We start from the raw sequence: 25,720 nt of genomic DNA on the forward strand, positions 1-25,720 counted from the left end.
GAGTCAAAAGCACGAAAAGGGTGTAGGGGATAAACTTTCTGCAGTTTGGGGAGGCAGGTCAGATGTCAAAGGTAAGTGTTTTGAGGGGGGAAGGGCAAATACTTATAGCAATTTTTATTGGGGGGATGGGAAAGGGGCATAAGAAATGTATTTACTTTTGGTGGGATCTTTCTTGAAAAATTTAAATATGCCAACAGGGCTGGCTGCCCTTTAAAAACGGCACCAGCACCTGCACAGGCAGCTGATGCCATTACCAGTGACAGACAGCTACCCCCTCCATTGTTTGGGGGAAGCGGGCTGCCTGGCTATTTAAATGAGCCGCCATGCTTTAGATCGCTCATAAAATCCAGACCAACGTGTCAAGGAAGCTTATTCTCTGCCTGTACACCCTGTGTCATGGGTATGGCCTCCTGTGAACTGTGCCTCTCTTCTCACCCCCTTTCTCCTGTGGAGTTGATGCTCTGTGAGGTGCAGGTTGTCGCTGCTCCTGCTAGTGCTGCTCCTATTTGTGCTCTTCTTGCTGTTGATGCTGCTGGTCACCTCAGCTCATGCAGATCTGATATGTCACAGCTCCAAAGTAGATGTCAGATGTACAAACCTCCAAAGTTGTGACAGTGACTTCTAAAGGTGTCAAAAGTAACTCAAGTTAACTCATCTCATTTGTGAGCAAAGCCTTTCACACAATCAGGCAAGACAGCAGTTATGAGGTTCCAGTACTTATTGACATATTTCCCTGTCATGTCTTCAGCTACCTTAATTGCCACTGTGTTCTCACCTCACTGTTGAGTTCCAGGAAGCCCGGGAAACCCATGCACCCACAGGTAAATTCCAAAAGTCATGTTAATATCGCTACAGGTGAGCAATTTAACAGATTGACGTCAGCGACCTGCCTTTCCCAAGAGATTTTCTCACACGTAACCTAATTCACTGCAGTTAAATGTGGTAGTTGGTGGATTGGAGCTGATTTTCCAACATTTTGTCAATTTCCGCCCTTTTAACTGTCCCCACCCCCTCCCCCCCCCCCCCCCCCCACCCACCCACTCCACCTGCTCCCAAGCTCACATATTTTTGCAAGTTAAAATTCACCCCATTGTTTTTGGATTTAATTTAACAGGAAAAATATTAGCGTAGCAGTAAAAGTATTGAAGAGTGATGATCCTGCAGTAAAGGATGAGCTGATGAAGGAGGCAAAATTCATGCATCAGCTTGATAACCCTTACATTGTCCGCATGATCGGCATTTGTGAACGAGAGTGTTTAATGCTGGTGATGGAACTTGCAGAGCAAGGCCAGATGAACAAATTTCTACAGGCTCACAAGTAAGTCCAGTTTGTCTTTATGGTGTGATGTTCCAGTTTATAACAAATCACTCAAATAGTTGCCTGTAGGTTTGTCAGAACAAATGACATAAGGGGATATGAGGATAGTGTGGGAAAAAGGCATTGAAGTGGATGATGAGCCATGATCATATTGAATGGCGGGACAGGCTCTATGGGCTGAATGGCCTACTCCTGCTCCTATGTTCCTATGAATTTTTTCAATCACATATTCAAGTGCAATATTTTATGAACCTAAAATTTATTAATTTTATATGGTTAGTTTGGATTACTTTGCTTCTGAATCTGAATAAAATGAGTTCCAAATATCAAACCCTATTATATGTGTTCCTTGTAAGGATTGTTGCTATTGAATAGCCAAATAACAAGTTACCTGGACCAAGTACTGACTCAGTACTACTTTCTGAATTAGAAGCAATGCTCCCTCTAAGCTGCATGGGAGTACGGTTGAGCAGCAATCTTGAATGTATCCAGTAGAGCAACAAACAGGTCATACATAACCAGCATTCCCTTTAAAATGCCTTTAAGAGGGCACCACTTCTTTTGACTCCTCCACTGTTTCTAAATTATCAGTCTGCTTGTCCAACATTCAGTACTGGATGAGCAGAAATTTCCTCCAATTAAATATTGGGAAAACTGAAGTCCTTGTCTTTGGTCCCTGCCACAATCTCTCTTCCTACTGACTCATCCCTCTCCCCGTTAAACATCTGAGGCTGAACCAAACTGCTCGCAACCTTGGTGTCATATTTGACACCGAGATGAGTTTCCAACCACATATCCATGCCATCACTAAGACCACATATTTCCACTTCCATAACATTGCCCAATTCCGCCGCTGACTCAGCTCGTCTGCTGCTGAAACCCTCATCCTTGCCTTTGTTACTTCTAGCCTTGATTATTCCAACACACTCCTGGCTGGCCTCTCACATTTTACCCTCCATAAACTTGAGGTCAGCTAACACTCTGCTGCCCATCTCCTTAGTCTCACCAAGTCCTGTTCACCCATCACCCCTGTGTTCACTGACTCACACTGGCTCCAGGTTAAGCAACGCCTCAATTTTAAAATTTTCGTCCTTGATTTCAAATCCCTCTGTGGTTTCGCCCCTCCCTGACTCTGTAATCTTCTCCAGGTGGACAAGGCCCCACGATGGCGGCACAGTGGCACAGTGGTTAGCACCGCAGCCTCACAGCTGCAGGGACCCGGGTTCGATTCTGGGTACTGCCTGTGTGGAGTTTGCAAGTTCTCCCTGTGTCTGCGTGGGTTTTCTCTGGGTGCTCCGGTTTCCTCCCACAAGCCAAAAGACTTGCAGGTTGGTAGGTAAATTGGCCATTATAAATTGTCACTAGTATAGGTAGGTGGTAGGGAAATATAGGGACAGGTGGGGATGTTTGGTAGGAATATGGGATTAGTGTAGGATTAGTATAAATGGGTGGTTGATGGTCGGCACAGACTCGGTGGGCCGAAGGGCCTGTTTCAGTGCTGTATCTCTAATCTAAAAATATCTGCTCTCCTCTAATTCTGGCCTTTTGAGCATCCCCAATTTTAATCACACCGCTATTGGTGTCCGCGCCTTCAGACCCCTGGGCTCAAAGCTCCGGAATTCCTCCTTAAACCTCTCTACCTCTTTTTCTTCCTTTAAGACCCTCTTTAAAACATACTTACCGTGCAGTGCAACAAACAGGCCATTCACAATGCAGAATAATTAGAGGGAACATCGATAAGAAGTAGTATTTTGCACAATACTAAATTGATGTTTTTGAAAAATCAGTATCTCTGCGCATCCTCCTCCCAATGCACTGCTTAGTTGTTTAAAGTGCCAATCAGAAGAGCACACATTGTTGACAAACAGTTCACAGTAACTAGTTTGTGTTACATTCATTAATGCGGGTCCTGTTTACCAGTACTGTAAATAACTGTTGCAAGAATACATTGTAGGCTCAGAGACTGGCATTTTAAAAACAAGTTCAGACTTTGTCTCGACTCTCTTTATTTGTGTTCAAAGCAAATGACAGTTTCCATAGGTGCACCTACAACTGTCATTAGGAACCTGCATTCTTATGTGTGCCTTGATCAGGGTAGCGAGGCACAGGATTAACAATTGTCCTTTTAATGTGACATTTGAACTGCTTTGTCTAATATCCAATCTTCAATGAGCTGCAATTTCTTTCAGTTAAACATTGGGAAGACTGAAGGAATCGTTCTTGGCTCCTGCTATAAACTCTGTTCCCTACCCACTGATTCCATCACCTATCCTGGCCATTGCTACAGGCTGAAAAAGACTGTAATCTCAACAGCCTATTCAATCCAGAGCTGAGTGGCTGATCCCATATATTGAGCCCACTTCCACTTTCATAACATGGCTCACCTCAGCCCTGCCTTTGTCACCTCGCTGCTCAACTATTCCAAAGCTCTCTGTCCAGCTTCATACTCCCCATCATCAATAAAACTTCACCACATCCAAAGCTCTGTTGCCTGTATCCTCCCACACCAAGTTCCGCTGACACATCACCCTATCCATGTTGGCCTGCACAAAAGCAAAATAATCCATCAAGAATTTGATAATAAAAGCACAAAATTTGAGGAGCAGAAGTAAGAAAATCTGCTGTTAGGATCTGAATGCTGCAGTCCTTGTGACATTTGTAATTCATTTATTGATCATGAAGCTATTTTGTTTTAGCTTCTCCTCAAACAACATTTTAATAAAAATGTCTTGCATTTTCAGAGATGTTGGCATAAACAACATTGTTGAATTAGTACATCAAGTGTCCATGGGCATGAAGTACTTGGAAGAGAAAAACTATGTTCACAGGGATTTGGCTGCAAGGAATGTTCTCCTCGTAACTCAGCATTATGCTAAAATCAGTGACTTTGGCCTGTCGAAGGCCATAAACTCCGAGGAGAATTACTACAAAGTAAGTTGTGAGGAAGTTCTTTTCTGATTTCGGCAATTCCTAAGTATCATTAATGACTCCTCATTTCACTGATTTCAAGCTCAAATCTCTTGTGTGGCATAATATGAAATCTACAGTAGGTTGTAGTTCGATTGAAAGTTCACCATTTCTTGAAGAAAGCTTTCTGATCCTGCAAACTGAGGTGTTACTCACTTGTGTAATTAACTTGGATCAGACTTCTTTAAAAAAAAAGCTTATCTATATACGCACCATTTGAATGTTTTGAGTTTATGTTTGCAATTCCTCCACAGTTGTGCCCCATTGTTGCTTTGCAATCTACTCAAGCCCTAAATCCTGGCATACATAATCTGCACTTCCTGCTATGACCTCTTTTGCTTCACCGTACTCCCAACTCCATCTTTGATGACAAAGCTTTCAACTGTCTTAATCTCAACATTCCTCTACTCTCTTCTTAAACTCCTTTGCTTTGCTAGCTCTCTATCAACCTACAAAAGCCTCCTTTGAACCTATTTCTTTGTCACTTGTCCCAACTCTTCTCCTACTACTGCTCAGTACCTATTTTACCTTGTGAAGTGCTTCGGTTGTCGATTTTATGTTCAACCCAGTTCAGAGTGTAAAAATGGGCACTAATAGAAACTAGATTAAGAAGGGCCACAAGAATAGCTAATGTAGGAAATAAAAATACTCACCTTAGTGTAGTGGCAAAGTTGAGCGCTCTCTTGAGTTTCTGATGACGACACATTGGATTAAGAATTCATCTGGTTACTGAATGGCACATGTTCCATTCACAAACACTAACATGCCTCATATGGGCTAATTATAATCTTCTTCTATGCTCCTGACCAGCTCAGTCACTGAGCACTCACTGCCACCATCTTCATTTCTCAGGTTAAATAGCAGCAGTTAATTACATCCATTTCAAAATAATTAGAACTCAAGATCGATGTTAATGCTGAAGTACAGCGTAGACAAATAAGTGAATGTTATGATACTACATTCTGTTTTTTGTAAGGATGATGGATGTGACAAAATCAACAGGTTCTTTTTTTTTCCATCTTATATTAATTTTAGGCTAAAAGTACAGGTAAATGGCCAATAAAGTGGTATGCACCAGAATCCATTAACTACTTCAAGTTTTCCAGCAAAAGTGATGTTTGGAGTTTTGGTGTGATGATGTGGGAAGCATTTTCCTATGGTCTGAAGCCATACAAAGTAAGTTTTATTTCCCTGTAATACAATATAATAATGTTGCTTCTTTCATGCCAGTGTGTCCCTCCCCTAACTGCAGTGTTGTCTTGAAACCAAAGGTATCATAGATTAACAGGGTTGTTGCGTGTTATTGAAATCAATGCATCAATTTATAACAGATAAAGTAACAAATTGCGACTATTATTTAGCCTTTTTTTTTGTAAGGTTCCCACATTTGAACAGTGTAGGAACATAGGAATGGGATTAGGCCATTCAGCCCCTCGAGCCTGTTCCACCATTCAATGACATCATGGCTGATCTTAACTCCACTCATGCACCTGGTTCAATGTCTATTAATACCCTTGGCTAGAAAAATATCTAGCAATATCAGACTTAAAATTAGTAATTGCCTTTTGTGGGTGAGAATTCCACACTTCTATCATTGATGATCGCTCAGCCCTTCCACCCTCAAAAATCTTCTGACTGTGCCTTCTGTGGCACTTTGCAAAGAGGGCTCCCCCCAAAAAACAAGTAAATTTATATCTGCAGGATCCAGATCACAAGCCGAGCATAAATACTCTATGTAGGCCCTAAAACTCCTGAGACCAGTACATTTTACCCTTCAGGGCATATTAGCCACCAATCCATTGACTGGTGTTTGCCAGGCCAAAGCAATGGGAACTCTTGGGCTTCAGTATCCCTGCCGTAAGGCCACAACCTCTACATCATTGGCCTTCATTTGAATGAGTGGAAGCTCTACACCCACCCCAAACATAAGCCAAAGAAAATTCCTGCACCTTGTTTGAAGCCCTTTTGCTATACTCTCAAGAGTTATGGTGGGGATGCACCTGAAGGGCCGAGCATTTTTGGTCCCATTGTTTTTGTGCAAATATTTGTTTTGTCAGATTCATTGCACAGTCTCCAACATAATCTTTTTAAATGCTATGGTTTCGACAAAATTAACTGTAGGTATTGATAAAAGTAATAAGCACTTCTTTAGAAAACAGACTAACAATTTTCACATAAACCCAACTGACATTTCCTTTCTGTAAAAAAAATATATAAAATATCAAGCATCATCAGATTGTGTCAAAGTATTAATTCTAATCTTCCTTTCCTGAAGATTATTCTGTATCGATGTTTCACACAATGCTAATAGTGTAGTAAAAATGTAAGTAATGAAAACACAGAAACTTTGTTATATAAACAAACAATCTGTTAGCGATACCTTTAGCAGAATTAATAAATAACTTGTTTTTGTGGTAGGTTCATAAGGGATCACTCAGCAGCTCTCCTCTCGGAGAGCTGGGTTGGTAAATGCAAAATGGGCAGCGAGCATACACATCATTAATAGTGCATGTCGGGTGCCTACCTGCCTCAGGAGGCTGCAAAATACTGTGCTGGCACTTTTGTTATGTAACTCAGGTGGGGGATGAAAATTAGGGTTCCACCGGGCTCTGCCGCTTTCTCCTCAGAGGCTGGGCCTTTTGTGTTTTTGCCCTTCTCCATTCCCATTCTCATATTTCACCATAGGAACAGGAGTAGGCCATTTAGCCTCTCAGGCCTGTTCCACCATTCAGTTAGATCTTGGCTGATCTGTTCCTCAACTCCATTTACCCACCTTTGCATCATATGCCTTGACTACCTGATCTAATAAAAAAATTATCAATTTCAGTCTTGAAATTTTCAAATGGACAAGCATCCACAACTTTTTGGGGGAGAGTTACAGTCTTCCACTATTCTCTGTGTGCAAAAGTGTTTCCTAACTTCACTCCTAATTGTTCTAATTTGTATATTATGCCTGCTTGTTCCGGATTCCCCACCAGAGAGATTGGTTTCTGCGTGCCCCTTTAACACGTTAAAGACCTCAATTAGATCATCCCCTCAACCTTCTGAACTCAAGGGAATACTCACCAAGTTTATACACAATGTCCTCATAATTTAACCTTTTCAGTCCTGCGACTAGTCTGGTGAAGTAGCACACCTTCCAAGGCTAATATGTCCTTCCTGAAGTTTGATACCCAAAACAAAACATCGTATTCCAGATGGAGTCTGAATAAAGCTCTTCACAACTAAGGCATCAATTCTTTACCTTTTGTATTTCAACTCCCTTGAGATAAAGGTCAACCTTCCATTAGCCCAGTTTAATAAAAACAGGAAATGCTGTAAATGCTCGGCAGGTCAGGCAGCAACTATGGAGTGAGAAACAGAGTTAACGTTTCAGGTCTGTGACCCTTCATCAGAACTGGGAAAGGTTTTAATTATTTTTTGTACCTGTGCATTAGTTTTTAGTGATTTTTGTATTTGGACACCTAAATCTCCTTACTCCCACACTGTCCTACATTCTCACTATTCAGAAAATATACTGATTTGTCTTTCTGAGATCCAAAGTAAATGACCTCACACTTCTTGACATTGAACTCCATTTGCTGTAGTTTTGCCCACTGACCGAGTATGTCTATTTCCTTTTGTAACTCCCTTCCTAACAGCATCGTGGGTGTAACTACCCCAGATGGACTGCAGCGGTTCAAGAAGGCATCTCACCACTACCTTCTCATGGGCAATTAGGGATGGGCAATAAATGCTGGCCTGGCCAGTGACATCCACATCCCCATAAATGAATTTTTAAAAAACTTCCTGCTCTTTAAACAACTTAATGTTTCCCACGCAATTCTCTATTCCTTCAACCAAGCCAATATATATGGTAAAAAGCAGAGTCCCTAGTACAAAGGTCTGGGGAATACCACTTGTCACATCCCACCAGTTAGAGAGCATTCCCTTTATCCGTACTCTGTCTCCTACCTTCCAAACAATTACCAACTCATGTCACAGGTTATTTCCAATTCCATGCACTTTCAATTTTTCAAATGATCTTCTCTGGGGAACCTTATCAAATGCCTTGGAGATGCCTTTAGATAACATTCATGGACAATCCCCTATCCACCATGATAGTGACCTCCTAAAACATTGAACTAGGTTACTCAGATATGGCCTACCCTTCACAAATCCACGCTGATTCTCTTGGATCAGCTGATACTTTTCCATATGCTCAGTCACTCTGGTCGTTGATTTCAGTAAATTCTCCACAACTGATGTTAAACTGACACGTCTATAATTGCCTGGTTTATCTCTCCCTCCCTTTGTCAATAAATTGAGTAATATTTGCAATTTTTCAATCCAAAAGCACTGGTCCTGAATCTAGAGAGCTTTGGAAAATTGTAGCTAATGCATCTATAATTTCCTCACCTATTTCTTTTGACATTCTGGGCTTGAAACTATTAGGCGCTGGAGATTGCTCTATCTTAAGTCCAATTTTCTTCTTTACCATTTTCTGCTTATATTAAATTCATTACATTCCTCCCCTTAACTTATTTTTAGGTTCACCTGCACCACTAGTATTTTGTCCTCTACACCACAATGAAAACAGATGTAAAATTCTTTTTATTCGTTTGTGGGATGTGGGTGTCGCTGGCTAGGCCAGCATTTGTTGCCCATCCCTAATTGCCCTTGAACTGAATGGCTTACTAGGCCATTTCAGAGGGCATTTAAGAGTCAACCACATTGCTGTGGGTCTGGAGTCACCTGTAGGCCAGACCAGGTAAGGACAGAAGATTTCCTTTCCTAAAGGACCAAATGGGTTTTAACAACAATCAACATTGGTTTCATGGTCACCATTAGACTAGCTTTTAATTCCAGATTTTTATTAATTGAATTCAAATTTCACCATCTGCCATGGTGGGATTCGAGCCCATGTCCCCGAAGCATTAGCCTGGGCCTCTGGATTATTAGTCCAGTGACGTTACGACTACGCCACTGCCTCCCCGTTAATATGTCTGTGATTTCCTTACTATACATTATAATCTCACCTGCATCTGTCCTTAATGGCCCCACATTCCCCTTTAACACTTAACATCTCTTCCAGAGGTAGCCGGAAGGTCCCAAGGTACAGGAGTGCAACTGCAGGCCTGAAGTGCTGTTATTTTTGCCCTTGCTTCCTATCTCAAGGCCCACTAGGAGTATGGTTGTGCTATGAGTGTACTCAGGCCAAGCTAATGGCCTAGAACAGCTAATTCAAGCTTTCTGAGGCCTTGACAGGTACAGTGTGCTTAAGACACATTGTATCTGTCGATTGCCCAGTGTTGCAGAAAAATCAGTCTACATTTGTTTAAGCGATTCCAGTAATGAGTTGAACTGGTTGGACTGGACCCATAGACGGGGTGGGCGGGGGAGAAGAAATTTGTTCACATAGTGCCACTTCAAGCAGAGCTACACAGACTTATGCCAATTCCCTGGGGTCAGACAGCACCGTGGATTTCCTCAATGATATCAATGAGGAACGCTGCACAGGCACGCAGGTAGTGTCCCGCAGCGCTGTCAGTCCCTGGGTAATGGACTTAAGTTTGTGTAGCATACGCGGTGCTACACAAACAACTTTCTCCCCCAAGGACTAGGAAGAGTTTGTAAAACAGTGAACTGTCAATGGTAGAACATAGACACCAGACATGGGCCAGAATTTTACGTTGGGCTGGAGACCACACCCACTGGTCAAAAAAGTCAGGGGTGAGCCCTCTTCTGCCACGTCTGGAAGCCATGCTATAATTTTACGTGGGCCAGGCCCTTAATTAGCCTCGGACAGGACTTCCGCCCCTCTGAGGCAGGAAGTCCCGTCTTCAAGAGCTGTCAGTCAATCAGCGGGCCGGCAGCTCTCAGTCCCAGCAGCAGCAGCGGGAGCGGTGGCCACTGCTGGGACTGCAGCCAGGAAGAGGAGCAAGAGGGACGCTGGCCCCGGAGTACGGGGCCTCGCTGGGGACAATTGGCCGGGCCCCAGCGAGGCAAGGAGGGATTCGGTTAGTGGGGGGAGGATGTAGTACAATGGGGTCAGCTTGTGCCATGGGGGGAGGCCCTCCATGGGGCACAGGGTGCCTGATCAGGAGGGCCCCCCCAGCCTGCAAGGAGGCCGCCAGGTTTTATGAGGAGAGGTTATGAGGAGGGACACATGAGGAGAGATTGAGTCGGTTAGGATTATATTCGCTGGAGTTCAGAAGAGTGAGGGGGGATCTCATAGAAACCTATAAAATTCTAACAGGACTTGACAGGGTAGATGCAGGAAGGATGTTCCCGATGGTGGGGGAGTCCAGAACCAGGGGTCATAGTCTAAGGATACGGGGTAAACCTTTCAGGACTGAGATGAGGAGAAATTTTTTCACCCAGAGAGTGGTGAGCCTGTGGAATTCGCTACCACAGAAAGCATTTGAGGCCGACACATTGTATGTTTTCAAGAAGGAGTTAGATATAGCTCTTGGGTCTAAAGGGGTAAAGGGTTTTGGGTGAAAACCGGAACAGGCTACTGAGTTGGATGATCAGCCACTATCATAATGAATGGCGGAGCAGGCTCAAAGGGCCAAATGGCCTACTCCTGTTCCTATTTTCTACGTTTCTATGGCAGGCGGGCTGCTTCTCGCTACTGCTGCCATTCGTAAAGTTGCAGCAGAGGTGGGAAAGTGACAGGGATGTACACCCTCCACCACCCCCCACCCCCAATCAATTTTATGCCCCCCCATCTCCAGCTTGCTCCCATGGGTAACGTAAAATTATGGCCTTGGTGTTTACTCCCAAGTGGCCCTCCTTCCACATCCTAAGATTAAGTACTATAAACTGGTATCTAGTTGTTCAATGTATTTGTTTGCAATTTAAGAGCCTGTGTATGTCATTGATTTGTCTGCATAGGGAATGAAAGGCCAAGAAGTTGTACAAATGATCGAATCGGGTGGACGACTGGATGCTCCAGTCAGATGTCCTACTGAAATGTATGACTTGATGCATGAATGTTGGACGTACAAGTGAGTCCTTTCTCCTTCTTTCAGTTGAATTTTCAATGTAGCCTAAATCATAAGCTATATACGGGTGATTTTTTTAAGTAATGTTACACAGACCTTTGGTGGGTTATTACACAACCTCTGCTTTCAATCAAGTTATTCTAGATATTGCTGGTTAAGTATGAAGTGGTTCTCCATTATCATCTGATTTAACTTATAGGAAGTGATTGCATGATACAAAACTTTAAAATATTCTGAACTTCTGAAGAAGTTAATCACTCAAAGGGTTTATTAATGGTTACACATATTCATCTATGTGATATTTAGAGCAATGGCTAAAGTGTTCAGGTGAAATCTGTCTGATATTTTAAAGCCAATATTGCATTTGGAATAAATGGCTTGTTGACTTGCTAAAAGAGAAGTTTCACCTGAATGTCTTAATTATGAAGAGAAGAATCTTTATCTCACTGGGTATTGTAAGTCAAATCCAGCCCAATTTCAAGCCTCCAATGTACAGGAATCAAAACTCACTTGAGAAAGAAAACAGAAAAAATGAAAAAAATGTACACTAAGCTAGCAATGAGACTTTTCTGTGAAAAAAATAGCATGATTCCTTTGTTGGCTGTGAATTCCTTGAATGACTGAGTAATCTCAACCCCGTTCCTATGGGCAGTGGAAACTGGTGGTTGATTAAGATGGCCGAGCAGGATTTTCCTAGGTTACTCAGCTCCTGCCAGCAAGATCAGCTGCTGTTAGACCGACTGTTAGATTAATTGTTCTATCAGCTCAAAGTTTCCTCATGTGGACACCCATGGCTGCAGGCACTAGACCTAAGAGAGTTGGTCACAAATGCTCCCCTGACAGTCAACTGGCACAGAAGCAAGGCAGCATGAACCCATCTCTAGCAATACTGCATCAACCAAAGTTCCATTCAACATCTTTATATGACACTTGCATGTAGCAAAGCCATCCAAGCCACTTTGTAGGGAAAGCAATGGATGCTGATTAGAAGATAGGAAAGATATCATAAAAAGTAATTAAAGGCACAAGTAGACTTTGAGAATTCTTTTGACGACACCTAGGGGATAAATTTTCTTAGTGGTTCTCCCATTCATCACAACTTGTGGAAGAGTCTGAAAAAACATCATAGATGCTGTTTAAGTTGCCTTTTTGGTGTTTTAACAACTCCTCACCTCAAAATCTGTGGGGTAATTTTCTACTTCGTGCCTTAGTTGCAATTGGGCGTGTTATATGTTCATGTCTTTCGGGTCCAGCAACTGCAATCGCAAGTGACTTGCAAAGGAGTTTTGAGTCGGCTGTTCAAACACCAACTGCTCTTACCAACAGATGTAGAGAAAACCCTCGAGCAAACATTATCCATGACAATTCTCACATTAAAAAATATAAGTCATGGGAATCTTATACCCAACTTGCATTATATATACTCCCTTTAACTTAAAACATCCCAAGATAGAGGTGTACAAGATGATGAGAGGCATAGATAGAGTGGATAGCCAGAGACTTTTTCCCAGGGCGGAAAGGGCTATCACCAGGGGGCATAATTTTAAGGTGATTGGAGGAAGGTTTCGGGGAGATGTCAGAGGTAGGTTCTTTACACAGAGAGTGGTGGGTGCGTGGAATGCACTGCCAGCGGTGGTAGTAGAAGCAGATACATTAGGGACATTTAAGCGACTCTTGAATAGGTACATGGATGATAGTAGAATGAAGGGTATGTAGGTAGTTTGATCTTAGAGTAGGTTAAAGGGTCGGCACAACATCGTGGGCCGAAGGGCCTGTACTGTGCTGTACTGTTCTATGTTCTATGTTCTATGCTTTACAGGAGTGTTTACCAGGCAGGATTTGGCACTGAGCCACATAAAGGGATATTAGGATAGGTGGCCAAAAGCTTGGCCAAAGAGGTAGGTTTTAAGTAACGTCTTAATGGAGAAGAGAAGGGTAGAGAGGCAGAATGGATTAGGGAAGGAATTCCCTATCTTACTGTCTAGGCAGCTGAAGGTATAGCTGCCAATGATGGAGAAATTAAAATAGGGGATGTACAAGAGGCCAGAATTGGAGGAGGGCAGAGATCTCAGAGCTAATGGGCTGTAGGAGTTAACAGAGATAGGAAGGGGTGAGGCCATGAAGGGATTTGAAAAAAAGGATGAGCATTTTATAATCAAGCCTTTGCTAGATTGGGATCCAATGTAAGTCAGCAAGCTCAGCGGTGATGGGTAAACAGGACTTATTGTGAGTTAGGATACAGGCAGCAGGGTTTTGGATTAGTTCAAGTTTACAGAAGGGGCAAGGTGTGAGGCCAGCCAGGAGACCATTGGAATATTTGAGTCCAGAAGTAACAAAGGCATGGATGAGGGTTTAAGTAGCAAATCATCCTACTTTTACATGATCCATTTAATAATATCTGCTTTGAATAATCTTTTAGTATTGTGTAGAATTCTGCTTCCGTTGATTTATCTTTATGGCAGTTTCCTACTCCTAGTAATTACTTACTCTTCTATTATTAAAGCTGGGTCGGTTTGAAGTGATGATGATTGGAATTTCTTTTAACCTCAGTTTTTTTTTGGAGGTGTAGAATCAACATTCTAAATAGCTAATCATGTGACTAACCATAGAGTCAGAGTCATTTATGGCACAGGAAGAGGCCATTCAGCCCATTGAGTCCATTCTGGCTCTCATGGAGCAACCCAGTCAGTCCCACTACCCCCGCTTAATCCCCCTAACCCTGCAGGTTTATTTTCCTTCAAGTACCCATCCAATTTTCTTTTGAAATCATTGATTGTTTCTGCTTCCACCACCCTCATGGGCGTCAAGTTCCAGGTCATTACCACATGCTACATAAAAAAAGTTCTTCCTAACATTTCCCTTGCATCTCTTGACCAAAACATTCAATCTATGTCACCTAGTCCTTGTAACATTATTTAATGGGAATAGTTTTTCCTTGTCTAACTTATCGAAGCCTGTCATAATCTTGTACACCTCTATCAAATCTCCCCTCAACCTCCTTTGCCCCAAGGAGAACAGCCCAGCTTCTCCAACCTAACCTTGTAACTAAAATTCCCCATTCCTGGAATTATTCTGGTAAATATCCTTTGTATCATGTCAAGGACCCTCACATCCTTCCTTAAGTGTAATGACCAGAACTGGATGCAATATTCCAGTTGGGGCCTAACCAGAGTTTTATATAACTATGTATAACTGTAAGTTATAAATTCTGTATAACTTCCCTGCTTGTGTACTCTATGCCTGTATTTAGCAAGCCCAAGATCCCAGATGCTTTGCTAACCACTCTCTCAATATGTTCTGCCACCTTCAAAGATTGAGGCACCTGCACACCCAGATCTCTCTGTTCCTGCACGCTCTTTAGAACTGTGCATTAAGTCTATATTACCTCACCCTATCCCTTCTGCCAAAATGCATCACCTCACACTTCTTTGTATTAAATTCATCTACTACGTATCTGCCCATTCTGCTAGCCTATCTATGTACTGTAGCAGGCGATTCATATCATCCTCACAATTTGCAGCTCCTCCAAGTTTGGTATCTTTGGAAAATTTGAAATTCTACTCTGTATTCCAAGATCTAAATCATTTATAGATATCAAAAAAACAGTGGTCCTAGCACTGGCCCTCAGGGAACACCACTGTCTACCATCCTCCAATCTGAAAAACAACCATTTACTATGACACACCGTTTTCTGTCCTTAAGACAACCATTTTTTATCCAATTGGACACTGACCTTCCAATTCTATGAGCCTCAGTTCTGTTAACCAGCCTTTTATGCGGTACTTTATCAATCTCTTTCCTAAAATCCATATGGACAACATCCATTGCATTCCCTTTATCAACCTTTTCTGTTACTTCATCAAAAATTCAATCAGATTAATCAAGCATGATCTGCCTTTTACAAATCTGCACTGGTTATCCTTAATTAACTTAAACCTCTCCAAGTGCTGGTTGATTTTTTTTCCACCCTATTATTGTTTCTAAAACCTTACCCACCACTGATGTTAAACTAATTTTCCTGTAGTTGGTAGGACTGTTCTTGCACTCTTTCTTGAATAAGGGTGTCATATTTGCAGCTCTCCAATCCTTTAGGTACCTCTTCTGTATCTAGGGAAGATTGGAAGATTATAGCAAGCCCTTCCACTATCTCCACCCCCAGTTCCTTTAGCAACCTGGGAGCAAGCCATCTGGACCAGGTGACTTATCTCCCCTAAGCATAGCCAGCCTTTCCAGTACCTCCTCCCTCTCAATTTTTACCCCATCCATTGCCTCTACCCTCTCTGCTTCTACTGATATTTTGTTAGCATCCTCTTCCTTAGTAAACACTGATACAAAGTACTCATTAAGTATTCTAATCTTGCTCTGAGCCTCTAAGCATACATTACCCTCTTTGTCCTTAATAGGCCCCACTCCACCTCTACCCACTTACTATTAACATGCCGGTAGAAGATGGTTGGGTTTCCTTTTATGTTAACTGCCATTCTATTCTTGTATTCTCTCTTTTCCAGTCTTATTTTCCTCTTAACCTCCCCACAAAATCTATTGTAGTGAGCCTGGTTCTCACTTGAAGAATTCACCTGACATGCATCATTCACCCTCTTTTTTGTTTTATTATAATCCCAATCTCCTTCATCATCCAAGGAGCCCTGTTTTTGGTTCCCTTACCTTTCGCCCTTGTTGGAATGTGTATAGCCTTTACATGAATCAGCTCTTAAAGACAACCCATTGTTGTGTTACAGTTTTTCTTGTCAGTCTTTGGTTCCATTTGACCCTGGCTAGATCCGTTCTCATCACATTGAAATTAGCCCTCTTCCAATCTTGATGTTCTACCTTATTTTGTTCCTTGTTTTTCTGCATTACTGGTCTAAACCTTTGATATGATGATCACTCTTACCCAATTGCTCCCCCACAAACACTTGGTCCACTTGGCCCACCTCATTCCCCAGCACAAGATCCAGCAATGCCTCCTTTCTAGTTGGGCCAAGAACATACTGATCAAGGAGGTTCTCATGAACACATTTCAGAAATTCCTCCCCCTCCTTTCACTTTGCTCTCACATTATACCAATAAATATTTGGGCAATTAAAGTCCCCCAATATTGCCACTCTATAGTTCTTGCACATCTCTGTGATTTCTCTGCAAATTTCCTTCTCATTCTCTCTCTCTCACTATTTGGAGATCTATAGAATACCCCAGTAGTACGATCATAGACTTTTTGCTTCTCAACTCTAACCAAATAAATTCTGTCCTTGCTCCCTCAAGGATATTCCCTCTTTCCAAGACTACAATGTCTTCCCAAATCAGTACTGCCACCCCACCTCCCTTTTTCCTCTTCTATCTTTTCTGAACACATTATATCCTTGTATATTAAGCGCCTGTCCGCTCCATTTTTATGCTAAGTTTCCGCTATTGCCACTACATCATATTCCCATACTGCTATTTGTGTTTGTAGCTCATCAAGCTTATTCATCACATTTTGTGCATTTACATACATGCATTATAATCCTGTCTTTGCATTCTTTGTAGGCCTTCTCTGTCCGCTTCTATCTAATATGGAATTACTACCTTCTCTAGTGGTGCCCAACACTCTCACATTATGCACCTTATTCCTTTTCTTCTTCTGTATGCTGGTGCCTATCCCCCTGCCAATTTAGTTTAAACCCACCCAACCGCACTAGTGAACCTACCCATGAGGACATTGGTCCCACTCCTGTTGATGTGCAGCCCGACCCTTTTGAATAGGTGCCTTTTGCCCCAGAATTGGTCCCAATGCCTCAAGAATCTGCAGCCCACCCTCCTGCACCATGCTTCAAGCCATGCATTGATCCTCCCTATCTTCCTATTTCTCTCCTTAGCGCATGGCACTACCTTCGAGGTCCTACTCTTTAACTTCCTCCCTAGCTCCTGAAAATCTGACCATAGGAGCTCAATATCTTCCCTCTCTTTGTCGTTGGTACCAACATATACCAACACTTCTGGCTCACACCCTTCCCCCTGCAGGGTATTCTGCACCCTCTTCATGATGTCCTTTACAGTGGCACCAGGGAGGCAACACACCATGCAGGACTCATGATGATGGTTACAGAAATGCCTCGCTGTCCCCCTGACAATGGAATCTCCTATAACAATTGCATTTCTACACTTTGCTGCTCCCTCCTGTATAGTCTGTTGCACATTGGTGCCATGATCTGGACCGGACTGTTTAGGGTATTGTCACTCCCAGCAGTTTCCAATGCTGAGTACCTGTTTGAAAGTGGCACACACCCCAAAGACTCCTGCACCTCCTGCCTCTTCCCACTCTTCCAGATGGCCATCCACCTACTATCCTGAACTCTTACTGCCTGTGAGGTACCACCTCCTGGAAATTCCAATCCAGGGAACTCCCTTGCTCTCTGATGCTCCACTGTGACTCCAGCTGCCCCTCTAGCTTGGAAATCCTGAGCCCCAACTGAAGCAGTTGGAGACAGTTCCTGCACATGTCATCCCTCAAGACACATGAAGTGTCCTGGAGTTCCCATATACAGGAATTGCAAGCAACAGATCACAGCTGCCAATCATGATCTAAAAATAATTCTATTCCCTCTTTTAAAATCAGTTTGTAACTTGATTAAACTATTAATTTTAATTAATGCCTCCAGACCTGCTCTGTACTGCTACTCTTATTAATTCACTCACTGTTATACTCATCTTGATTGAGGTTATTAATTTCCTGGATCCTAATTTGTAAGAATACCCTAGTTCTGAGAGAAAAAAAGAAAAGTGCTCACCAACTAATCACTTACCTGCTTCCTTGTGATGTCACACTTTGATTTTTTTTTCTAATGTGGTGGGATTGCTTTGAACCAATCCCAGAGCTCTTTTATTCTCCCCGCCGGTCTCGCTGTACTCTCAGTCTCTGGGCTGCTCTTTTATCCTCCCTGCCAGTCTCACTGTGCCCTTGCTCTCTCGACTGCATTTTTATCCTCCGTCCGGTCTCACTGTCATGCAACGGAATTCTATTCATTTCACCAAAGAATGACCTTTGCCATTCAAATTAAAACTTCTGAAATATGATGTGTTTCTGCAATCACAGCATATATTTCAGATTTCACACACGTGTAATTGCATGTCATTCTTCCAACCCTGCCCCCACCACCCAAAAGCCTTGATAGATGATTGCAAGATTCTACAGTCAGCTGTGGCTCATTGGTACAAATATCACCTCTGAATCAGAGGGTTGTGGGCTCAATTTCTACTCCAGGGACTTGAAAACGAAAGCACTGATACTCCAGTGCAATACTGAGGGAGTACTGCATTTGGAAATGCCATCTTTTGAATGAGCCATTAAACTGAGGTCTGTCTGCCCTCTTAGGTGAACGTAAAAGATCCCATGACAGTATTCAAAGAAAAGGAGGGGAGTTCTCCCTTGCCCAGTATTTATCCCTCATCCACTAAAATAAATTATTTGGTCATTATCTCATTGCTATTTGTGGAACATTGATGTATGCAAATTGGTTGCCATTTTTCCCACATTACAACAATGTTTACCCTTCAAATGAACTTCAATGGTTGTTAAGTGCCTTGGGACATCCTGAGGTCATGAAAGGCGCTATATGAATGCAAATCTTATTAATTGTGATGACATTAGGTCTGTATACATCCCCCAACCTTCTCTCCAGCCTATTCCTACAGTGAGAAGCAATTTGCTCTACTACTTATTACCTATGCTTCCAATACCTGTTACTGCCTGTTACCTCACATTTCCTCTTTGCCTCCCTATATTCACTCCATCATAGAACAGCAGCATCAACAACATATTGTATTTAAATAGCACCTTTAATGTCGGAAAAAGGTCCAAGATGCTTCACAGGAATATAATTAGACAAATATCAGGAGCAATGAGTGAGACACCCAACTGAGTTCAGGAGTGATGGGCTCTCCCTATCTTTTAGATGGTGTACAGCTGCTGAAAAGAGTTTCCAATTGCTATGTTGAAAGATGATCTTGGCTCCCTCCAGTGGCAGCCACCAAAGAGAAAAGCTTTTTTATTGCTGGTGCTTATCACTGTAACCAGGTTAAAGAAATGAGCTGCTGTGAGAGACTACTTACTGCTGTTAGTCCAAAAACCTAGTGCATATTGTAACTTGATGTCATCTGTTCACTCTACCAATAGCAGGAAGCAGAACCTACAGCTGGGGAAGGCTTTGTGTAAAGGACGTGTCAAATCTGCTTCCAGGTTAACTTACTGCAAAATGTAGTTATTGTGCGTTTTCTCTTTTGTCTCTCCAGAGCTAATGAACGGCCAGGATTTGTCACTGTGGAGCAGAAGCTGCGGCTTTACTACTACACAATATCAAAGGAATAGAATGCTTCATAATAATCTCACAGATACTTTAGACAGGATTTTAAAAGATTTGGATTTTGTACTCTATTCATATCCCAGTTGTATTCATTGATCAACATGAAACTGCCTCTTTATGTTATATATATAAAAATTATAGGCCCAAATTCTTGGGGCTGGAAAACCATTTTCCAACCTAAGAGACCAGGAATTTGGGTGCAAACTGGATACTCCATAATTCTGCCTATTTGCTGTTGTCCTTTTAAATTCCTGTACATGACCATGATTTTCCAACCATGTTGAGGAACGTCTAGGGTTGGGTGGTTTCCATGTTATTGAGGGAGTTTGTGTCTTTATCCCCTTAGTAGCCCTCTGTATATCTCCTGCCAGCTGCAGATTTTAAGAAGCTTGTAACCTTTGCTAGGGAAAGGTAATTGGAATTTGGGAGAGGGTGTCCGGCTTAGGGCTAGGGTGGTTCCATTCTGCTGCACTTGTGTTGGCTGAGTGACCTCCAGAAATCTGAAGGATTTGTTGAGATGGTCCTTATATTTTGATTTATCATGGTGCAAAGCATTCAAAAGCACTTTCAGTTCTGAGTCAGAAGGCTGTGCGTTCAAGTCCCAGACCTGGACTTGAGCAGGTAATCCAGTTTGACACTCCACTGCAGTTGTGAGGGAATGCTGTATTGTTGAACGTGGTTCAAATGTTAAATTGAGGATCTGCAGCTGTTACCAGTGGTTCAGATGGACATTAAACATGTCATGACACCATTTGAAAAAGAGGAGGGAGTTTTTCCAGTGTGCTGGTATACACTCTTCTCTCGATTAGCACCACCAAAAATAAATTAATCTGATTGTTGTTTGTGGAATCTAGCTATGTGCAAAATGACTTCCATTTTTCTTATTAGCAACAGCCAGTTCAAAATAGTTCATTGTATGTGAAGTACTTCGAGCAATTTCTGAGAGATGTGGTCAAGAGCTCTGTGAATGGTGTCTTTATTTCAAAATTTATAGGCATTACAAAGTAGAGCTTTACTGATATTTAAAAAATTACAAGCACAAATATGGCAAAATAGCAATCTAATGTTGGTCAAATGTTCAGGCATTAAGATTCAAAAAATTGCTGTTTAGAATTGTGTCTGGTTATTTTTGGGCTAGATTTTCTGTCAATTGGCTATGAATAGACAGATAACCTACCCTTATTGGTAGGGATACACACACAATGCACTCATAATTGACAAAGCAACCATGCTGATCATATTTTGTAACTTTTTGATCTTTAGTTGATATTTAAATAGAAGATCCAATTCATCTGACTACAGTGGAAGTACAACATGTAGTGATTTTTCCTGTAGCCTCCTAGCATATTACAGAAGGCTACCACTCTCTTCTGCTATTTTGATATAATTTATTAATTTGTATTGTTTGAAGCAGTGAGGTTTTTTTACATCTGGTGGAAGCCAATAATTCAGCAGTTCAGTTGGTGAGATTGTGCTTTCAGTATTGCAAGTGTCAATCAAACATTTTAAGATGAAATGGCAAGAAATATGTAAAACCTAAAGGAATCATTAATGAATATTTAGTTTTATTTGTGGACAGTTATAAAGGATACTTCACTGAGGTTCATCTAATTGTGGTATTTAGTTCCAAATTGAGTTATATGCAGGACTCAAGACTGATTAGACCACTTTACATGGCCCTCCATGAATTATTCTGTTTATAACATTTGTTTAGCATTGCTTATTTCCTTTTCTCAAAAGAGGACTATCTAAATGAAACAAGTGTTTGGTTCATCACTGAGTCACATGAATATACAAAATTGATGGGCAGGAAAGGACTAGCTGATCCATCAAGCCCCTGACTCACACTATGATGGCCAGAGCATCATAACTAAACATGTACACCCTCGCCACCATCCACAGCCATGTAATCTCATGGGAGTGACAAAACAAGAAACAAAGGGCCCATAAGGGAAAGCATACGCTTGAAAATTCCTCTCCGATCACCTCAGGTGATTGAAAGCAATCCAGGAGATAAAATAGGCCAAGTGTTATCTATAAAAACACTTACCTCCTATATGATGAGATTTCTGCCCTAGTCAATAATTAATCCAGATCCCTCTTAGATTTGCTGAGAAATGTCATTGCAATGATGCTATGAGAATGTAATGCAATAGTGCACCTCCATACAATTTATGTCATTGTGATGTGTGCCTCGAACAAATTCAAAAGGTTTACAAAGCATTTTTCAATCAGTTTGTGCCTTCTAAGGCTGAAATTACAAATCATGTAGCACTGCCAAATCTATTTGAATTACCAAAGTCAATGGAAAAATCAGATCCACGACAACCCGATAGGTATGAGGGAAAAAAAAATCGAACCCCACTTTACTTTGCTGGTTTTAAAGAATTTTGCATCAGTTTAAAACCTGATCCAGATTCTCAAATAAAATTGTGCAACTTCTTTTTAGTAGGGTAGGGTTTCCCTCTGTGGCATGATCTGCAGCTTTGGGGTAGTGGAGTGGGCTCAGTAGCACCAGTGCCAGGTCAGTTGACCTCCCCACCCAGCTGACATGGTGCTGGCCTGCAGTCATGTTCCCAGTATCAGCCATATTTAATTTTCCTGGGGTGATCCCAGCTGGATTTCTGCTTGTGATTGGGAACTCAGCAAATCGGGCGATGGAGGAAAATGGCCACTGCTCCAGGACTCCAATGCGTCCAGCAGCTTAAAAGAATGTGAAGCCTCAAGACCAGCGGAAATCCAGAGCCTCTGATTAGGATGGAAAAAAATTGCTCCTCATTGCTTGCACAGGTTGCTGTGGGTATTTACATTTGTGTACCCATTGTGTCTTGCCTAACAATGCTGAATGCCTGTGAAGTTCTGCTATTTCTACCACCGAGTGTTGCTAAGAGGATTTTGACAAAAAAATGTGACTTATAACATCACACAGTCGCTATCGCATCCTATTAATACTTCTATTCAGCTGTGCCATTCCATTTTCAGTTGTTTCTGCCTTAGCTGCATCAGAAAACAGGGAGAAACTAAAAAGAAAAATCCTGCCTCGTGTGTCTTCAGTAATTTTAGCATTGAAGATGTAAGATCAAACAATTAGATAAGATAGAATGGAAAGAAAAAAAATGAGGATAAACAAAGTTGATGAGAATAAAATAACCAGAGAGGAGAAACAATAAAACTGAAAAGGAGAGATGCAGGCCCAAGCTTCAGCTTTGGAACTCTGCCAATATGGAGGGATTGGGGATGCAGGCAGCACCTGTCCTACCTGCCAAAACTACATTTTAAAAGTCATTATGGAAGTTCCTCTCGGACTATGTAAGGTAACAATCTCCAAAAACTTACACTGACCCAAATTCCAAAATGAAATACAGGGCCACAATGCCTTTAGGAGAATGTTGCATACCTGAACCTAACAGATGACCCCAGCATTCAAAGAACGCAAATCATGGAAACACATTGAAGGTCAGATTTCTTTAATTTGTATATCATTGGCACATGTCTGCATGGGCATATTGTCTCCCAATTGGCTTGAGCTCCAGGAAATAAAGGTGGGGTTGGGAAAGGTGTTGGAGATCAAGGAGTCATTCTCAAGAACCTCACCACCTCTGCCCACCCCAGTTCCTCCAAATAATCTCTGGAGGTGGGGACAGAAAGCCTAAGCCATAGAGAAGGCATAGTGAAGCAAAAAGTAAGAGAAGATTGATGCCATACATCTGAAAAGAAAAGGACAATGTGAGAAAATGCAAAGAGATATAGTGAGTAAGATATAGAGGCAAATACTGAGCAAAGAGGAAGAAAGTGTGGTAGACCACAAATTAGATCACCCCTCAATCTTTAGTTTAGAAGGTTGCAGGATGATCTAATTGAGATATATAAAATGAAAACGAGGATTTGATAGAGTAGATAGAGAGAGGCTAGTTCCTTTGAGGGGTTGGAATCCAATTCAAGAGAGCACAATTTAGGCGGCACAGTGGCGCAGTGGTTAGCACCGCAGCCTCACAGCTCTAGGGACCCGGGTTTGATTCCGGGTACTGCCTGTGTGGAGTTTGCAAGTTCTCCCTGTGTCTGCGTGGGTTTTCTCCGGGTGCTCCGGTTTCCTCCCACAAGCCAAAAGACTTGCAGTTTGATAGGTAAATTGGCCATTATAAATTGTCACTAGTATAGGTAGGTGGTAGGGAAATATAGGGACAGGTGGGGATGTTTGGTAGGAATATGGGATTAGTGTAGGATTAGTATAAATGGGTGGTTGATGTTCGGTACAGACTCAGTGGGCCGAAGGGCCTGTTTCAGTGCTGTATCTTTAATCTAATCTAATCTAAAATATTAAAATTAGATCTTGGCTATTTAGGAGTGAAATCAGGCAGCACTTTTTCACACAAAGGGCTGTGGAAATGTGAAGCTTCCTCCCCCAAAAAGCTGTGACTGCTGAGTCAATTGAAATTTTCAGGACTGGGATTGTTAGATTTTTGTTTGGTAAGGGCATCAATCAATATGGATCTAAGGCAAATAAATGGAGTTGAGATACAAATTAGCCATGATCTCCTTGAATGGCCGACTCCTGTTTGCTGATCACAAAGGCCAGAGCTGCATTGTGGAGAAGTCTCGGGCCCAGCTAAGAGGTCATTGGATGCAGGAATTTAAAAATATTACAATGTAATCATGATCAAATTATGTTAAAAGTTTCATGTTTTTGATGCAGTATTACCCACAAGTGTATACAAAAAAATAGACAAAATTGCCATGGAAATACAGACAAAATGCAGGAAGAGTGCATCCAGGAAATGTTTGATCATAATCAGAGAGCATAATTCTGATAGACAAGTATTAAAATATTTTCTTTTTATGATCCAATTGTTCTATAGACCATACAAGTATTATAAAAATATGCTTTTTATTTTTGCAAACTTATTAAAGTCAAGTTAGTGTTATTAAAGGGATCTCTTATCCTGTTTAAAACAAAATCCTCCTTCAGGGGATTCAAACAATGTTGCGCTCTGAAATAATCCAACACTGCATTTTTTTTTTACACAGGAGTTTCACTGTTATCTCTGCATAATGCATTCTAGAAAAGGTGACATTAGGAGGTAAACATTCCTAGTCTGTGTTGACAGGGAGGAACCTTGGGTGCTGCTAGTGCGCATCAGAAAATCTTAAGTAGACCTGCTGTCTACATGCCCATGCTATTTTGATCTCCATTGATGCAGGGCATGGTGCCTCATTGCTGGTGCAGCTACAGAAAAATTATGCTACCTTTTACCTAGTTAAAAACTTGGGTAAAGACTTGATGTGACAATGAATATTGATTTCATGTTTAAATCACAAATCTAGACAAGTTTAGAGGGGCTTTTTACTGAATTGTGTACCTATCATTGGACTTTGCCTGCAGGGGGCACAATTTAGGGCTTAAATTAATTTGTGGAAAATTAAAGAGAATTGCAAGTCCAAATTCCCAACACACACTCTCAGCAAATGGTGCCAAGGCGTGCAATTTTATAAAGGTGCCCCCATGGCTGTTAAGTACAAGCCAGCAAAATGGATATCATTAAACTAGAATGTATTCTGTAAAAGAAGCAGTAATACCCTCCAATGGTGTAATGATATAAAGTTACATGCTAGGTTTCTCTGTATGATTCAGAACAGCCTCTGTTAATTCCACTTGGACGGTACGGTGGGTGGTGGGGGCTGGTGGGGGAATCTATTTTTTTCTTTAATGAGTTCCTAGCATACTGCAATGTAGCTTTTTTATAATCATCTTTGTGATGGTTATTTGCTTCAGCTCTTGTATTTATAGAAGAATTTTAGTTGGAACTAAGTGCAGAAAAAATGAGTGTGGATTCAATTTGCAAAACTTGTTTAATTAAAAAAATGTCATTTGAATTGATGAATTTGGTCTGTTTCATAATTGACACCTTATTTGCAGGAAGCCATTCCAGTAACAGATTTGCTGAAGGTGGGTTGATTGACATCTAATGCTTTTAGGTATGCAATGCAATGGTGAAAGATTGTTTAGCTTTCTACTTAGTCCAGGATTTTCAGGATCTCAGCAGTTCATGAAATCATCAAATAGCACACTGTGGGGTAAATTATACAAGCTTCCTGGCATAATTCCAGAA

General features: G+C 41.6%; 1 protein-coding gene across 4 annotated transcripts in view; it reads left to right on the forward strand.

Annotated features, from left to right (window-relative positions):
- The window catches only part of syk (spleen tyrosine kinase), a 184,314-nt gene extending 158,826 nt beyond the window's left edge, over positions 1 to 25,488 (forward strand). For all 4 annotated transcript variants that reach the window (XM_068030147.1, XM_068030145.1, XM_068030148.1 and 1 more), the window contains 5 exons: positions 1,115 to 1,318; positions 4,060 to 4,249; positions 5,321 to 5,461; positions 11,165 to 11,277; positions 19,543 to 25,488. In XM_068030147.1, coding sequence (XP_067886248.1) covers positions 1,115 to 1,318; positions 4,060 to 4,249; positions 5,321 to 5,461; positions 11,165 to 11,277; positions 19,543 to 19,618 — 724 coding nt within the window. In that variant the 3' untranslated portion in view covers positions 19,619 to 25,488. The remainder of the gene's footprint in view (positions 1 to 1,114; positions 1,319 to 4,059; positions 4,250 to 5,320; positions 5,462 to 11,164; positions 11,278 to 19,542) is intronic.
- Positions 25,489 to 25,720: the final 232 nt, after the last annotated feature.

The sequence above is a fragment of the Heterodontus francisci genome, chromosome 4 (genome assembly GCF_036365525.1).
Source record: "Heterodontus francisci isolate sHetFra1 chromosome 4, sHetFra1.hap1, whole genome shotgun sequence".
Lineage (NCBI taxonomy): Eukaryota > Metazoa > Chordata > Chondrichthyes > Heterodontiformes > Heterodontidae > Heterodontus > Heterodontus francisci.